Genomic DNA, 19,346 nt, shown 5'->3' with positions numbered 1-19,346 from the left:
AATTCTTTAAAAAGTTAATAAGCACACATAGTAAAAAGACACTCCAATGAAAATAGAGATTAAAATATATTATAAAACAATAAACATCAAAACTGTGTGATACCAGTTCAAAAATGAAAACACAGAGTACTGGAACAGGAGGGCCAAGAAATAGACATAATGCTGTATGTGTTTTCATTTTAGGTAAAGTGAGTTTTTTCAAAAGGGAGATGTCTATAAGCAGGGAAAGGTTATAATAAATGGCATACCAATATGGGGAAGAAAAAAGTTGGAGCTACGCTTTATAAACCAATGAACCCCAGGTGTATTAAACAAATATTTCAAAAAAAAATCCTGAAAAATAAAATAATTAAATCACAGGGAAAATAAAAACAAACGTTGACTAGTTTTGCGGCAGAGTTTAAAATTACCAAAGAAAACACAAACAACAACAGATTAAAGCACATGAAAAGTTGATTTTAAAAGTAACAAAATTACATTTAAATAGAAAACACTACAAGAGTGACAAAATAACTAAAATCAAATATGAGAAAGCGGTTACAAGGAGTTATAATGTTTTATGGAGTGTACACTCAATCAGAGGAAAACACACGTTTTACTTCCCACGATTCTGAGAGGCAATAGTGACCTTGTTCTACTCATGTATTAATAATTTTGAAAACCAGTACAAGCCTCTTGTAAAAATCCTGTAGCAATAAACAAAGTGATTATAACAAGGTTACTTCCTTCTGACCTAACTGAAGGAGATGCAGCCAGTACATGGAGCTCTACTGTGTACATTCCTCTCTCCCTGGGAAAAGGAGACAGTCTGTCATCATAACCCTGTACCAGTCTGTACCAGACTCTGCTGCCTGAAGGAAAAGCAGCAGGACCTCTGTCTGAGGTTCCCACAGAGAACAGACAGGTGATGTGACTATAGTCTAGACTCCATGTACAGGATTCACTGAAGGGGTTGTCAGTAAATCGTGTTTTAACTGTGTATCTTCCCATTACTCCTGCTGTCAGCACTACAGCCTGTGAGTTCTCAAGCATGGACTGCCTCTGAAGAGCCCTACATGGTGACCTCTCATCTGCCAGACAATTATGGTCACTTTCTGGGCTGAAGGCAGATATAGCCTCCCACCACAACTAATCCTGCTGCCTGGAAATAACCTGCCACTCCATTCCACATTGCCAGAGCCCTTGTCCCACTGTAAAAAAGCAGGAAATGCTGCATTGGTAATAATCACTGAGGGATCACTGAGTGCTCACTGCTTTGGGCTGGTCATCTACAACTGCTGACCTCTGATCTTCCTGGCCAGCTCCAGAGTACTCACATATTTCCCCTGCTCAACTTACCTTTATAAAGTTGAAAAAACAGATGGAGAGATGAATGGGTGGGTGGATGGATGTGGATGTGTACCCAGGTTGGCGCTCCATCAGCTGCTGTTAGAGCATCTTTGACGGACATTATGCACCTCCTCCAAAAGCATAATGTCCTTGGTCCACGCTATGTCTCCTTCATTTCTGAGGTACCTCCCTGCAACTGACTTCTGCTTACAAACTTGGCTAACCCAAAATAAACTACATGCTTTCCAGTCCCCATCTCTCCAATTCCTATGTCATAACAGACTCAATTATATAGTGCGCAACCATTAAAAACTGTAATTATAGGCTGGGCGCGGTGGCTCAAGCCTGTAATCCCAGCACTTTGGGAGGCCGAGACGGGTGGATCACGAGGTCAGGAGATCGAGATCATCCTGGCGAACATGGTGAAACCCCGTCTCTACTAAAAAATACAAAAAACTAGCCGGGTGAGGTGGCGGGCGCCTGTAGTCCCAGCCACTCTGGAGGCTGAGGCAGGAGAATGGCGTGAACCTGGGAGATGGAGCTTGCAGTGAGCTGAGATCCGGCCACTGCACTCCAGCCTGGGCGACAGAGCGAGACTCCATCTCAAAAAAAAAAAAAAAAAAAAAACTGTAATTATAAAGACTATGTATAACATATGACATACAAAAAGGGGCCTAAACATGCCAATGTCTTTCTTTCCCTCATTCTTACGTAGTTCATCCCAAAAACTATTAGGCAGGCAAGAGCAAAGTAGGCATCAGCATGAGAGTGGAGGCAAATGGCATGGGCTGAGAAAAGCTTCTGCACTATGGAAGGGTGAGGGCCGTGACAGCCAAGCATAGCCATGCTCGTGGTCTGAGCAAGGAGGGTCTCAGTGTGAGGAGGAGGGCAGAATAACAGTATATGGTTTACATAATGGAAGCCAGGTTCATCACTGTCAGAAAAAGGAGCTAGGAATAAGTGAGAAAACTACAATTAACCCTATGGTATTGGGTTGGGATTAGAAGTATTGGTGTATTGGTATAAACTCCTCGTTAGCAATATAGATACGGAAATACAGATATTTCAAACTATCAATATAAATAGATGTAGAAGTACAGTTGTAAAAGTTGTACACAAACACAAACACACACACATTTTCCTAGCTCTGTTCACAGAAAGGATATGGAAGCAGTGACACTCCAGTAGCAATGAACACACCTGGTTGCTAAATACCATTCTGTACTAAAAGGAACCAGGGCTCCTTGGGGAATTGGTTAGCTTGAGGAAAGTACGAGATGAGTCTGGAATATCTTGTGTCAGAAAGTAATGAAGGGCTTACAGAACAATGAGGACAAGTGAAAGGACACGAGAGCCGGCTTGAAGAAACTCACAGTGGCCAAATCTAGGACAACTTGATACTGAAATAAACAATGACAAAAAACAGACCAAAACCTAGTGAATAAAATTGCAAGCTGTGTGACCCTTTGAATAAATAAATGGCAAGAAGAGAAAATTCTTACAATGAAAATCCAACTAATAAGTGTAGAAAGAATGACGAATTTTTTTTAAAATCACCGTTTGGCAACAACCATCAGAATATTAATTAATTCAGCCAAAAACAAAAAGAATGTATTCTAAAACCAGTGGGTGAAAGTGGTAATATTCCATAATGGAATGGAAAATTTACAATATCAAAGTACCTTCAATCTCAAAGTACTTTCCCACATACTTACTAATAACAAAGAAGAAAAGAGTAACTCCCCACTGGGGAGGCCTGGCAGCTGCACCTTAGTTGAGTGATCAAAGTGAACATCATCAGTCATGGGACAAATGGAAACCGTATAATGAGATATGAGAAAAACAGCATCATTTCTCTGATAGTCCTGCCAAAGATGCATATTAGTCTAATCATAAGGGGACATAGTCCATTCTCACACTTCTATAAAGAACTACTTGAGACTGTGTAATTTATGGAGAAAAGAGGTTTAATTGACTTCCAGTTCCACAGGCTTACCAGGAAGCATGACTGGGAGGCCTCAGGAAACTTGCAGTCATGGCAGAAGGCAAAGGGGAAGCAAGGCATGTCTTCTCATGGCAACAGGAGAGGGGGTCGGGGGGAAGTCCCACACACTTTTAAATCATCAGATCTCGCAAGAACTCACTCACTATCAAGAGAACAGCACAGGGGAAATCCACCCCCATGATCCAATCACCTCCCACCAGGTCCCTCCTCCAATATTGGGAATTACAATTCAACATGAGATCTGGGTGGGGACACAGGGCCAAAACATATCAACAGATGAATCCTACATATACGTAGAGGGACATTCTACAACATATCTGACCTACTGTTTTCAAAACTGCCAAAGTCATAAAAGTCCCTCCTCTGATACTGGGAATTACAATTCAACATGAGATTTGGGTGGGGACACAGAGCCAAACCATATCAACAGGTGAATCCTACACTTATGTAGAGGGACATTCTACAACATCTCTGACCTACTGTTTTCAAAACTGCCCAAGTCATCAAAGTCTAGGAAAGGTCAAGGAAAAGTTCAGGGCTGAAAGAGAATAGAGAGAGGTAACAACCAAATGTCATACAGGAAATAGGACTAAATATGGGACCCACAAGGAACGCTGTTGGGACAAATGGCACGACTTGAATGAGGTCTGAGGATCCAATGGTGGAAATGTATCAGTGTTAGTGTCCTAATGTAGATGTCAGTGTTTAAAGGAAATACACAATGAAGTATTTAAGGATGGCAGGACACTCTTTACTTTCCAATAATTTTGAAATTAAAAAGTTCTTGGTACTATTCTTGCAACTTTTCTATGATACTCAAGTTATTTTCAAAACAAAAAATAGACATGATACCAAATCCTCTATGTATGTTACAATTATAACTATTAAGATGAATATAAATAATAGAAATAAAATTATTAAAAGAAACCATTGTGTTAAAGTTTTGCATTTGAGGAGTACTTTTTAACTCAAAAAATTCCTTTAATGTCTTATTTCCATAAGAACAACTTTTCAGACAATTGTTCACATTTAATTAAACAAGACAATGGGGATTATAAAAAAGTCCTCCAGCCAAACAGAAGAGGAACAGCCTATTGAAGCAGTCTCACCCTTTTTATACCTAATCAGCAATTAATTCTAAGATGCACATTGTTCTCCCAATGCCTAGCTAACTTGTTTTCTCACAACAATATATACAAAGATCTCTGAAAATTAAAACGAGATACCTTGATTTAGATGTGTGGCCTCCATGATCTGAACACCATTCACAGAGCACTGGGACCCACTCAAGGGTATCAGAGTCACTGTCCCCCCGATATTTTCAAAGATGCAATGCTCACTCTCCAGGTCAAGGCCATGAAGAACTAAAGTGGAAAAACAAAGTCGAAAGAATTTTTCCCCCTTTTGTATCTACTGCAATGATTCCCAGCAATTTATCTATCAATTTATTTATTTTCCTTTTGAATACTCTTCCTTTTCCACATAAGTATCATGAAGTGAACATTTATGTTTAGTGAGAAAACCGAACTTCAGGAGCTCATGACATTCACTGATAGGACTGGAAGATCCTTAGAATGTTTTTCAAGGGGTCTGGACATTATCTGTGTAAGAAAATCAGTTCTGGGATGTTAACGCATTTCATCTTTGGGGAGAAAACAGTTGAGTAACTTGTTTTAACTGAATACCATGGAGTTGCCCTGTTTGCTACTGAAAAAATTTCCTCCATCAGCCACCCTGTGGCCACAGAAAATAGAAGCAAAAGTGCTTCATGGGTCAAGGACTTACTGAGACCTCTGCACTAACAGGTACTGCACTCCATGAGCAGAAACCCAAGGTGAACTTGGCATGACATGAATCTTGAAAAGCCCAAGAGGTCTTCAGAAGCCATACTGAGATGCCTGTTGCCTGAGCCTGTGTCAATTCTGAGACCTCGCAGGGTATGCAGCTGCTGAAGTTTATCTATTCATGTATAACTCTCCTGGATTCTTGTTTGAAGAATGGTCAAACACACATATGAACATCTGTCATACAAGCCTACATGATTTTAGGCACAGATCTTGGCTAGCGTCTTGGGAGTACAAGCCAACTAGTTTCTACTGGATCCACAAAATTGTACTACTGATCTGTGATCACAGAAAACGTGTGTTCTTACCACTTATCATCATTTATAGTTACGCCAAATATCAAACACGTAATTTAACAATTAGAAGAAGAGGCCTGATGCCTAATTCTACTCAAAAATAGGTGAATCTGGGGACTTCTAGAAAATGGTTTTTATCTCTCTCAGTCTCACAATAAATAGTAAATATCAGGTTGGTGCAAAAGGAACTGCGGTTTTTGCCATTACTGTTGCACCAACCTAATACATGTAGGAACATGCTAGGATTGGCTCGATTAATAGCTTATACTTGGCGAGAAAGCAGGTTCGTTGCCAGCAATTCTAAAAGCAGTTGAGACAATATAATTCTTCCCCTGTCAATCCCTACCTTGCCACACACATATACACACCCACCACCAACACCACCAATTGCCTAAGTTATCCTCCTAAAGCCTGGAAGGACCTCATCTGTGTAGGCTAAGTCACTGATTATCTGTGAGTCCTATGAAGACTTTCAGGAAACCCAAAAAGCCATGCTTCCCCATGTGTGTATGCTGCGTTTTCTCCTACTTTGTTGTCATCTTTGTGAAGCCAAGTGTCTACAACCCTCCTCTTCAAAAGACCTATATCTTTTATCTGTGTCTGTTGGTATATTTCCATCAATCATTGTTCCATTGTAAGACAATGTAGAGTGATTTAAGTAACTGTGTTCCTCAAAGACCTGACAAGGTATGGAACGTAGGGTGGGGGAAAGGGTTTATTGGCCCATTGTATTCACCAAATTAGTTGTTCTGCACTATTCATTTGAGTTGTATTCTAAATTACAGAAATATATATATATATGTGTGTGTGTGTATATATATATACACACACACACACATATACATACACACATACATACTGACCAACACTGTACTTGAAAAATAATTTAATTTTCTATAATTACTTCAATGTCAGTCATTCAAAAAGGTTCTTCCTTGAACACAACCTTAAAAAAATCATTGGGAAGAGATCACTGACAAATATGCTCACCAATATCTTGCTCCGTGGAAGCATCTTCTCTACCAACATAGGTCTGACCTTCCTGGGAAGAAAAGCCAAGCAAAATGTATTAGTAAGAAGAGAAGGAATAGCTTGTTTCTTCATGTTTCATTTAAGCCCAAACAACATAGTGACCAATGGGATGAACAACATCCTGGCAGGCCACAACTTCAATGGAACGAGAGCTCCCCACGGCACTGTAAAAAAGCTCCAGTTGTCTGGAAAGGTTTAATGTACAGCAATGGTGAGGCCCTGCTTTGGCAGCGTCAACACTTTGCTCATGACAGGAATATCACTGATGTTCCTGATCCTTTCTGGGGAGGTTCTCCAGTGGCCAAGATATTCTTTGCGTCTAAAGATATAGTTTATGCAAGTCTGTAAAACACAAATGCAGTAGCTTTCTCATTGTAAGTTATGGATCAGAGAGAGGGCACTAAGGTCAAGGTCACAGAGCCACCCATTAATAATGATGCGGAATTCTGTACTCCCCAGATGAACTGCCTGCTTGGAACCAAGCCCAATAATGCACGTGAGAAGCACAATTTCATAATTACCACCAGGGACCAGGAAACTGTACATACAACAAAATGCCCCCAGCTGTTTGCAACTTCTCTCCTTCAGTCTGTGTGCCTTTTTGTTCCTTACCTTCCTCTTACTAATCCCACAGAATAGAAGGCAAACCAATGGCTCATCATTTAACTTTAGATAACAAGGGAACTTTAAATACCAAAGAATCCCAATGAGCTGCTGAAAATCCCCAAAGGGCTCAAGGATTTGTCGCATATTCTTTAATCTAATTTAGTTGTGTTCATGACCATAGAATATTATAATAAACCCAGTTAGCGTCTAATGGAGAAACTGGAAACAAAATTAGAATGTTCCACTTAATCAGTTTCTACCTTTAAATGATATAAGATGATTCCAGTACTCAAAAGGTCATCATCGATGCCAATTAAATGAGGCAGTTCAGAATCCAAAACAACTCCAATCCCTTCTTTCCTGAGGGCTAGAGTTTGTTCCTGAAATTAAGAGGGAAAGAAAAAGAAAAGGTTACTTTGGGAAAAGAGAACTTCATATTAGGTGTTCTTCAGATTGTCAGAACGGGCAACATTTTATTTCTCGTCTAAAAAATTGCAAGAAAAATGGACCTTAAACTTTGTGTTGAAATCCTGGCAGGTAGTAAGCAAAGCGAACTTGGAACATATAAAAAGCGCAATATAAAATGAATTAAATTCATTGCCTGATATACAACCTCCTCAAAGCAAATCTTCCTTCAGAAAGGTTCTAGGAACATCCAAACTACAAAGTAAACTTTCTCACTCTTCAGAGCCTTTATGTCATTAAGTATCAAGATGTCGCCTTAGTTGATGGTTTTCTCTCCACTTACCATAGCTGAACTGTGCATGGTCCTGAGAAGAAGCCTTCCTGTGCATTAGTTACCCTGCACCAGAAGAACCTGGCCCTCTCCCTCCTGTGCCATCAACTTCTCCTATCCACTGGATCATTCCCTGCTCTATATTAATATGAATCTGCTATTCACCTCCCATCCCCAACCCCCACCACGTCTTTCGGCCGTGCCTCTCCTTCTAGCTACCATCAATTTCTCTGTGCCTTTTAGAGAAAACTACCTCCAAAAATTTCCCTATACCTACAGTTCTTCAGTTCCTTCCCTCTCACTCTCTCTTGAACTTGCTCTATGAAGGCTATTGTCTTTGGGACTCTTCTTTACCAACACTGACTCTCTCGATGGTCTCCTTCTGTCTCGACTTTACCTGCCATCAATATGCTGATGACTCTCAAATTGCATCTTCAGGACAGATGTCTCCCTGAAGTCCCATACTCATATACATACCGTATATATGAGTATACCATATATATGTGTGTGTGTGTGTTTGTGTGTGTGTGTGTGTGTGTGTATACCAACCCAACTCAGTTTATCTATGGAGACGTCAAACAGGCAGCACAAATTTAACACATTTAAAAACAAAACAAAACAAAACAGAAACCTTGATTCTCTCTGCCTCCCAAACCTGCAGACTCTCCTATCTCAGTAAATACCAACCTTTCTTGTTTGGCCTAAATACCATGCTTATACTTTGTCCCTTTCTTTCTCTAAACTCTACATATGTAGTGTTAACTCTACCTTCAAAATATGCCCAGAATCTGGTAACATCAAACCACCTGCAGCACGTGCCTCTGGCCCAAACCATTGTCTTTCACCTGGGTTACTGTAATAATCCAGGTCACCACTCATGTGTCCTGTGATAGACACTCAACTTAGCAGCCAGAAGGCCATCAGGGCAGGCCACTCTTCTGCTCAGGTACTTTAAATAGCCTCCCATTTCAGTGAGACAAAAGCTAAAGTCTTTGTGACGTTCCACCAAATTCTACCTGATCTCATCCCGTGCTCACTCGTTCTCATCTCCTGCCGCTCTCCGTCTTGCTCACTCCTCTCCAGGGATACAGGCACCCTGCTGCTCTTCAAACTTGCCAGCCTGCCCCATCTCCGGGATGCACTCACTGTGGTTCCTTCTGCCTTTGTGGGTGCTGTTTCCTCTGTCACTGCTATCCTTCTCTTCCCCTACAGTAGGGTTTCTGGACTGCGGCACAGTTGTCATTTCAGACCAGGTAATTCTTCATTCTTACGCACAGTAGGATATTTTGTAGCACCCTTGCCTCCACCCAATAGATGCTACCAATACATCTGACGTTCTGACAACCAAAAATGTCTCCAGACATTTGAGAAACATCACCCTAGATACATACATAACATGGTCCCTTCCTTCCTTCAGGTCTCTGCTCAGAAGCCACCCTCCCCATCACCCCATACAAAATAGCAACCACCAATGTTCCTCATGGTGATTTCTCTCCTTGGGAATGGCTAGTATTTTATCTATATATATATGTAAAATATTTTATTTATATTTTAAATATATATAAAATATATAAAGTTTATTACCTGTCCTCTGGCTAGAATGTAACGCAGCACCTAATTTCATGTCCCACACATCAATTAATATTTGCCAGCAGAATGAATGAGTACATGCACAGAGTTCAGTGGAATGCAGAGGGAAGGTCAGAGGCAACCCTCAGGAAGAGAATGGGAGGCCCTATCTTAACATCAGACCCATCTGACCTCAGACAAAAGACCTCTAAAGTCAAGCTTCCGGGGAAGTCTGAAGTAGAAAGCAGACAAATTCCAGAAGGTTGAAGGTAAAAGCTGCAGTCTTGAGGTTGGGCTGAACCAGGTTCAGACTAAATCATGTACAAGAGCATGACATTATGCTCCATGACTGCACGAGCAACAGTAAAGCCAGGTCCAACTACAAACTGGGGATCCTGGTCAGAGATGCTCCTGGAGAATCTCCTTCCCTCCCTGACTCCTACAGTCAGACACAGTGACCAAGACACATCTCAGTAACCCCAACACTCCAACACCCGGCACTGCCCTAAACATAAACACGATTCCTTACAATCCTGGAATCAATAAATGTACTCTGTGTCATTTAAGTATTAAAACAACCTACAAAGTCTACCATTCACTAGGTGATGGATTCAGAACTTCTCAAGCTAGTGTAAGACCATCAAAGCAAAGCTCAAACCCTGTAGACAAGGGAACTCCTGAGAGGTTTCTGGGGCAGGGCGAAGACAGAGAAGTCTCTCAGGCCTCTGCAGATATTTAAGTTTCAAATGCACACTGAAGACGTGAAGTCATGCGAGAGGGCAGTGAAATGAAGTAGCAAAAAAAAAAAAAAAAGAAAAGAAAAAGAGATGGCTTAAAAAAAAAAACATAAAAATCACAACGTGAAAAAGCAATTTAATTTAAAAACCATTAAATAGATACGCAGAGAAAATGACCAGTGCATAACTTAGATTCAAGAAAAGGAAATGAAGCGTGTCATTGTTCTTCAGTTACTCCTCTTATCAGCCAACCTCCCATTCCATGGCTCAGAACCTCAGGCTTTGAGGCTGGAGACTTCAGTAACATTGATTTACTACAGCAAGGAATATGCAAATCTCAGTTAAACTGAGCACTCTCCATGAGCCAACCCCTACTCCTACCTCTCAGATATTAGCAGAATTCATGCTTTTTCCTCCTGACCATGAAATTCAAGCAGAAATGGGATGTGATTTTTTTAAAGACGTATATTACAGAGGAGAATTTAATCACACAGCTCTATTTCATAAAATGATGTCCTCATGGGAAGGTCTGGTAGCTCTGAACTGTGACCAAACTGTACACACAGTCAGTAGCCCCATGGCAATGAATTATTACAGACCTCTAGGTCCACATGAAAAGGAAAGTGACCATTCTCACAAGTCCAGAGACATGTGCATTTTCTTTCTGCACAAAAGTGGACAATGACCCTCCTATCCCCAAAATGCAATATTTTAAACTTTAATAGTTCCCACTCAAACTAGAGAAATTGTTTTGGACTACATCCCAGTTTAGTTTAATATTCTTTCTTTTATTAACCATTGAGAAACACTTTGTTTTTCCTTGAAATAAGACTTTGAAAGGCATTGGAAATTCATAGTTTCAGAGCCATTAGGTCAAAAGTTTTACTTGTTCCCACCCATCCCCAGCATGTACACACACACACAGACACACACATACACACACACACACACACATACACACACACACACACACACTCTCTCACATACACTTCCATACATATAATGGGTAAAATCTGAATTAAGAGAAAGTTTTCCAGGATTGCAAGTGAGGAAGGATGAATTTATGATTAATGCTGCCCTAAAGCTCTATGACATTCAAGCTGCATTCAACTACATGGTATTATAAAAGTGTCACCTCATAAAACTGGAAACGAGGGTTTAAATCATTGCTCAAGTGAAAAAGTAATTTCAGACAAAAATATCTATCACGTATAAAATATTTATTGAGTGGCATCTACTGTTATACATAATTTATGAAACACCTCTTGGATAAGATGGAATACTTAACACAGTAGAGTGGGCCACCCTCCCCCAACTCCAGACACAGAATCCCAAAGAAATCAAGGTAAAATATGTATACTTGCATATATTTTACATTGAAACAAAGATTTCGGCAACCATGCTTATTTGGATTAAAAAAAAAAACCCATAAACTGACTAAAACTGTCAAAACATAGCATCAGTTTATTTTAAGCATCATGTTCACAACATTTACAAATGATATGCTCCATATGTTTTTCTTCAACCTCCAGGCATCTATTCAGGTGAAATCCATCTGAATTTAAAACACATGCCCTTTGCTGGGACAGTCACAGAATCAACTTCTGCCCCTTCCGGTGGCTCTGGTGATTGCAGGCAGGGCTGCCCAGATCCCGTGGGAAGACCAGAGGAGGACTCGGCTCAATGTGCAAGGCCCCTGTAACCGCCATAATGGTTTATGAGAGTAAGCAGGGAGTCTAGCTCTTTTAACCACAACCACATCCTTAGTGCCCAGCACTTGCCTTACAAAACTCCACAACTGTCTTGAATAGGTAAGTGAAAACAATACAAAAACTTACCAACAACAAAAATCTATTTTTTTTTCCTCTTAGAAAGACTACCTGGGATCTAGATCATACTTGGAAAAAACTGAGAAAAGTATGACAGTGTGTCTGTCCCATGTAAATTAAGATCTCTTTAGGAATAATAATTATTTGTCTTCACAGAGTATGTTAGGTGAAGACAGCTGCAGCAGGCACACAGTAGTCACTCACTAAGTGCTGATTATTTGGTACTATAGGGAGTGATTTCTAACTGGCACTTTTTTTTTTTTTTCTCCTGAACAGACAAGAATGAAATGTCAGAATCTTTTTGTGAAAATTTATGCAACAGAGAATTATATATTTCACCAGCGAGTAGAATTTTGTAGTTGACTCACATCATAAAGTGCACATAATTTCTGCAACCCCAACTACAAACACAGCAGATGTTTAGGGGCTGGGGACTGGGGACAATCAGGGCTTACAGCATACGCCCCGTGTGGGTACGAGGATGGGGGAGGAAGTCAGATAGCCAGAAAGATGTCGATAAAAAATAAAATTATCCTCTAGTAAAACTACTTTTTAATTTAAAAAAAGTTGTAGGTGGTTTTATTTAAATTTAACAGAATGAAAAGAAACTATTTCAACCATGTTTCTTTATTATTAATATAAGAGGTATTTCCTAAAATATCCTTGTAAGCCAAGAGGTTATGAAACATATTCACACTGCATACACATTTTTCATAAGTGTTTCAGTTTTAAGCACCATTACCTGAGTCTGTACCAGTATGAGAACGCTGCTTCTTGCCTTGGCATCTGAATGACATGGTAGCTGTGTCGATTTGCGGCGGCCACATGGTGCATGCTGGGCAGTACAGTACTTTCTTTTCTCAGAAGGTTAGAGACATGGCTCCACCCTTTTCAAAAACCGAATGCTACTCTAAAAAAATTAAGCTAGTCTGACTTTTAGTCCACAGCAGACAATTTGGTTTTAGGTCTGGATGTTTAAAGAGTTTCTTCCTTATCCTTGAAATTCAGTGGCTTAATTGCGATAGATCTCAGTGCTGAACATCCTCTACTCTATATTTTCCTGGAACACAACCACAATACATTCTTCTGATCTGCAGACTCAGTTCCTTTTTTTTTTTTTGAGAAGGAGTCTTGCTCTGTCGCCCAGGCTGGAGTGCAGTGGCCGGATCTCAGCTCACTGCAAGTTCCGCCTCCCAGGTTCAGGCCATTCTCCTGTCTCAGCCTCCGGAGTAGCTGGGACTACAGGCGCCCGCCACCACACCCGGCTAATTTTTTGTATTTTTTTAGTAGAGACGGGGTTTCACCGTGTTAGCCAGGATGGTCTCGATCTCCTGACCTCATGATCCACCCGTCTCGGCCTCCCAAAGTGCTGGGATTATAGGCTTGAGCCACCGCGCCCGGCCCAGACTCAGTTCTTTCATCTACTTATTTTTCATTTCACAAAGCTTGTCTTATTTTCCATTTTCTATTTCATTTGTTGACAGTCTACTTTAAGAACACCAACTGTCCTTATATTACGCTGGTCTTTGTCTTCTATTTCTTTCACCTTCTGATTGCTTTACTATCTTGATCACTCCATTCATGTTCAATGGGCCTAACAAGCCTTTATTCTCTAAGTAATCTGATTTTCAGTGGCGTCTATTCTTTTCCTTGATATTTTCTAACATTATGTATTAGTCCTGCAATGATGTTGTGTTGGGCCTCAGAGGCTTTCTTTATTCTACAATCTCTCTTTTTTCATCTCAGTTTGCTTTTTATTACCATCTTGCTTTGTTTATTGAATTCATGTTTCTCATTCATTTGTTCCACAGAATGAAACAATTCTAAGGAATTCCCTTCTCTCCCGTGAAGTGTGTTTTCATCTATATTGGGATCTTTTATCTTTTGCATGCTATATGTCTCTTCTTTCTTGTTCTCTACCTGCCCATCTGCCCATCTGTCCGTCCACCCATAGCTATAGTTATGTTTATAAAATTGTTCTACTTTTTGTTCATCTTGTATATGCTTAGGTGTATCTGTGCAAATATTCCATGTGCTCTAACATAGGATGGGAAACCCCTCGACACTTGCCTGGCCGTATCTGTGACATTTCTAGTTGACTGAGTAGTCTGCAGTCTACCCACTTTTCTCTAGCCACATGGAATGACAGAGGGCCAGGAGATCTCACCTGAGGCACCACAAGCTTTGTTTCAGTCCCAGCCCTCTCTTCCTGGGCTCCCTAATGATTGGGAAGGGGTCCTCTTCCCAGGGGTAGGGAAAGGGCAGGACGCCCTCGAGTTTCCCCAGGCCTTCACTTACAAGAGAGAGTCAGCTCAGCTCTCACTTCATTCCAGTTACCACCACTGGCCATCGCTATTACTCCTCAGTAACAATAGGAAAATCAATTCTGTTCCGCCGATTGAGGGTACAGTTGGGGGAATTTTGGGATCATCACTAATTCAGCTTCTCAGATGCAGGTTTAGGAATATCCTCTTCACAATCTTTCCTTTTCCCCAGCAGCCACTTATGATCTTTTCTCACATGCTTCCTCTTAGTGACTTCACAGTAGTACTGCTGCTGCAGGCTTGTATGTTTGTTATGCCTTTTATTATTTCTTCATTTCCTTGAAATCTGTGATGGAATCACCAACTGGTTTTTTAACATTAAAGACAAGAATAGCATTAAAAGGCTACAAAAAGGAAGGATGAAAACAAGTGGTACTCCAGGTTTTAGGGGATTTCTTGAGCAAAGATACAAAGGCTAAAAACATGGGCACAGAGTCATCCCCCGATATCCATGGGGGACTGGTTCCTGGACTCCTGAGGATACCAAATCCAAGGATGCTCAAGTCTCTCATGTAAAATGGCATACTACTTGCACATAACCTATGCATATGCTTCTGTATACTTTAAATCATCTCTAGATTACTTGTCATATCAAATACAACGTAAGTGTGATGTAAATAGTTATTATACTGTATTGTTTAGGGAATAATGACAAGAAAAAAGTCTGTAGATGTTCAGTACAGGCAGAACCATCATAGGCCTAACAACATAATACATATCAGCACTAATATAGCATTTTCTCAATTTTTTTCTAATATTTTCAATCTGTGGTTGGTAAAATCCATGGATGCAGAACCTACACATATGGAGGACCGATTGTATACACAAGGAACCACTGAACATCCAGTTTAGCTGGTAAACCTGCAAAAATGATCTGGAAAGCCAGACAGATGAGTCATTATTTGATTCAGAACTGGGAAGGCATTGACAATTTTGAAAACAGGAATTGGCTGATACTTCATCAGATGAATCTGGCAGGATGTATAGGGTGAAAAAGAACAGAGTAAAAAGAGGGATGGGATTAGAATGGAAGTGACAACTTGAGAGTCACTGGAGAGGTATGTGGATTCTATGTGACTAACAGTTTGGGTTGATGGACCTTAAGTAAAGACATTCTCCTCAACTGTTTTATTCCTCTTAATGAGAAATATGGAAACTGGAGATTCAAGAAAAACTGATAGATGCCGAAAGATTTTTATTGCTAGGCAAAAAATATACTTATGTTTCCTTGTAACACTTTCCAGGGAACTTAGTAAGAAGATATTATTTATGTGTTAAAAATCACTCACAAATTTGACTAGCAAGTGGTGTCTAGTAACTTACATGTTTCTAATAATGTACAAATGCTAAAAGTCATTATCAGCTGGGCGTGGTGGCTCATGCCTGTAATCCCAGTACTTTGGGAGGCTGAGATGGGCAGATCACTTGAGGTCAGGAGTTCAAGGATAGCCTGGAAAACATGGTAAAACCACCATCTACTAAAAATACAAAAAAAAAAAAAAAAAAAAAAATAGGCAGGTGTGGTAGTGTGCGCCTGTAGTCCCAGCTACTGGAGAGGCTGAGGTAGGAGAATCACTTGAACCTAGGAGGAGGAAGTTGAAGTGAGCCAAGATTGTGCCACTGCACTCCAGCCTGGGTGACAAAGCAAGACTCCGTCTCAAAAAAAAAAAAAAGTCACTATCAACAAAAACCAATTCGCTCTGAAACCCTGAAAGTAAGCAACAAGCTGGCATTCACCCAGAAGCTACTGTTTCTCATACAGTAGGCCCCCTTGTATCTGAAGTTTTGCTTCCCCTGGTTTCAGTTACCCAATATCAACTGTGGTCCAAACATAGGTAAGTATAGTGCAGTAAGCTATTTTGAGAGAGAGAGACTATTAACATAACTTTTATTACAGTATAATGTTATCATTGCTCTATTACTATTGTTCATCTCTTACTGTGTCTAATTTATAAATTAAACTTTACCATAGGTATATACATATAGGAAAAATAGTGTATATAGGGTTCATATTGTTTGCAATGTCAGGCAACCACTGGAGGGCTTGGAGTATATCCTCTGCAGAGAAGCGGGGGTCTATTGTATTCTCTTTTCCACATAGGAAGAATCATGTCTATCTAACAAAGTAGAAACAGCCACCAAGATTACTAGGAAGTCAGTGAAGTTCTGTCAACTGCCTCAACCACCAGCCTGGCTTTCTCCTCCTTTGATCCACACAACCTAAGCAAGTTATGATGAAAAGACGTTAAGAATCTCCTTCATCCTCCCCCAGGAAATGACTTTTTTATTTTTGCTGTGTTCCCAGAGAGTGACAACGTGAATAAAAACAATATTGGTAGGCCAGTAACATGTTCTATGTCCCTGCAAAGTTGATTAGTAATATGTAACCCTTCAGGTAAGGGCTCTATTAATTATGATCTATGAATCCCAATCAGATTTAAAAACAAACAAAAATAAAACAAAACAAAAACAAAAAAAGAGAAGGGAAAGAGCGGTCTGTGAACATTAACAAATGGAAATCCACTGGGGATCAGCTTCTGTCAGAATCAAGCTCCAGGAAGGAGGAGGTTCAGGTAGGAAGGCAGAGTTCACAATCCACAGCTTGGGAAAAAGAAGAATCAAGTGGGTCAGCCTCGAAGTCACCTTTGACTCCTCTCTTTGCCTCAGACTTCACAGAGCTCTACCTCCATGATATGGTCTGAATCATCCACAACTTTCCATTTCCACTGCTACTGCCCTGGTCCCAATAACCTCCACAGCCTGCCTGAGTCTCTGATATCCCCCAATTAGTCTTTCTGCTTCTCTTGCCACCCTATCATCTACTCTCCATATGGCAGCAGAGCCACCTTTTCAAAATATCAAGAGACCATGCATAAAACCCTACAATGGGTTCCCATGCGTTTGGAATAAAATGGTCACCATATCTCACTTAATCTTGCCCCTGCCCACCTCTCCAACCTCAGCTCCCCTCCACTTTCTACCTGACAGTCACAGTGGCCTCCTCATTCCCACTGCAGGGCTTCTCCACGTGCTGTTTAGTCTGCCTGGAAAATTCTCCCCTAAATCTCCATGGCTTGCCCTTTCTTGTCAGTCTGTTCTATTCGGGACCAGAGACACCAGTGAGTGAGACTGTATTAGTCCATTTTTGCACTGCTGACAAAGACATGCCAAAGACTGGGAAGAAAGAGGTTTGAATGGACTTACAGTTCCACGTGTCTGAGGAGCCCTCACAATCGTGGAGGAAGGCAAGGAGGAGCAAGTCACGTCTTACATGGATGGCAGCAGGCAAAGGGAGAGCTGGTGCAGGGAAACTCCACCTTATAATACCATCAGATCTCGTGAGACTTATTCACTATCACGAGAACAGCACAGAAAAGACCTGCTCCCGTGACTCAATTACCTCCCACCAATTCCCTCCCATAATATGTGGGAATTCAAGATGAGATTTGGGTGGAGACACAGCCAAACCATATCAGAGATGAACAAGGTCCCTGCTCAGACAAAGCTTATTCCCTATGCAAGTAACTCCACCCCTACTCCCAGACACACTCTGTCATTCCACCTGGCTTACTGTCTTTACAGCACTTAAAGTGATCAAAATTTCTCATACATTAGTTTATTTTCTGTCTGCCCCTGCAGAAAGCAAAGAATAGGTCCAAGCCAAGATGACAAGCCCAGAGAAGAAGAGGTCAGGATGGGGTCAGTGAGAGCCAAAGTATTAAAAACAGTATCCAAGGCCAAGACTGTCTCTTATCAATCCCATTTTTAATGCTCCTTGCCAGTCAAAAGCAGCCCTTAAAACTCAAAACAATAGTTAATATGGCCAGAATAAGCCAGAAGCAAATGTGGGAATTTTGTTAAAATGCCAACATTTAATTCTAATAGACTATCATCATAAATAATTTAATAACTGTCCCCAAAATCTGTACCTAGCATCACATCAGACAGGCACCTAATATGTCACTGAAAATGAACTAAAAATATAAAAGCCTTGCTTTTTCCATGACTTTAAAACAAGCCATATTACAATACGTATGGTTAAAACACACACACATATGCACACACACAGGCACACATTTAGAACCAATGTGGAAGAGTCACAGGACTCACCAGGGCAGAATTAGGAAGAGAAGGGTCTGGCTACCACCACACCACGGCACCAACAAACCTAGATGTCCTGGCCTTACTGGCAGTCAGCCCCTAAACAGTAAATATAATTAATACTGCCCTTTTAATGAACAGAAACTCTTGGGGCAGTTCAATTTCCACGACACTTCCCATTGCAGAAACATCGTTCTTTATTTAAATGCCAAATAGCTAAGTGTTGGCACACAGTTCAGAGAAGATGCTGTGTAGATCTTTCTGATGAAACAGTCCTCTCCGCTGGCTGAGCAAATCATCCAGATGTCGGTATTTAAATTATGCAAAATGCATAATATCAATTAAAGAAATTACGTGTGAAAATATGCAAGAGCAAATTTCCTCACATTAATATTTAACTAGACTTTTTAAGTAGAGCAGCATCTTCTGATCACAAGTACTTTAGTATATTTAACCTAAATGGAAACCCAAAATATTCAGGATGGTTTGTCAGAAGATTCTACAAGGGCATTTTGTACATAATACAAACATTAACACAGGTAAAACAGTTAAGGGAAAGGATTACTTTAAGTGGGATGCTGTAGCCCAGAAAGTATCAATCTGATATTGGCCTTATACTTTGGTCTTGTAAAGCTGGCCTGTTCTTGTTTCTCATCCACAGGAATACGTCATGCTCATCTTCATCTTCCAGCCTGTGCTCTAGTAATAATGTCCTCCTAAGACAACCCTCTGATTCCCAGTTACAAGTGTTTCCCCTTCCCCAGGAGTCATTTAGAGCCTACTCAGGTCTACTGTGACCCCTTCCTCTGCACTCCACAGTTATCAGGCCTAATCGCATGGATCTCTGTCAAACACAGATCAGTGACTTTACATTCACGCATTGCTTGTTTCTCCTGCTAGACCAAGGAGCTTTCAAAAAATTGGTATTTTTCTGAAAT

At 40.6% G+C, this 19,346-nt stretch overlaps 1 protein-coding gene across 3 annotated transcripts in view; it reads right to left on the bottom strand.

Moving 5' to 3' along the window:
• KIF16B (kinesin family member 16B) overlaps positions 1-19,346 on the bottom strand; it is a 317,342-nt gene that overhangs the window by 160,675 nt on the left and 137,321 nt on the right. For all 3 annotated transcript variants that reach the window (XM_010381460.2, XM_010381461.2, XM_010381462.2), the window contains exons 13-15: positions 7,373-7,492; positions 6,465-6,516; positions 4,561-4,698 (exon numbers count right to left, since the gene is read on the bottom strand). In XM_010381460.2, the coding sequence (XP_010379762.1) occupies positions 4,561-4,698; positions 6,465-6,516; positions 7,373-7,492 (310 nt within the window). The remainder of the gene's footprint in view (positions 1-4,560; positions 4,699-6,464; positions 6,517-7,372; positions 7,493-19,346) is intronic.

The sequence above is a fragment of the Rhinopithecus roxellana genome, chromosome 13 (assembly GCF_007565055.1).
Source record: "Rhinopithecus roxellana isolate Shanxi Qingling chromosome 13, ASM756505v1, whole genome shotgun sequence".
Classification (NCBI taxonomy): Eukaryota; Metazoa; Chordata; class Mammalia; order Primates; family Cercopithecidae; genus Rhinopithecus; species Rhinopithecus roxellana.
Note: the sequence above shows the minus strand (reverse complement) of the source record. Positions and strands in the feature narration are given on the sequence as shown.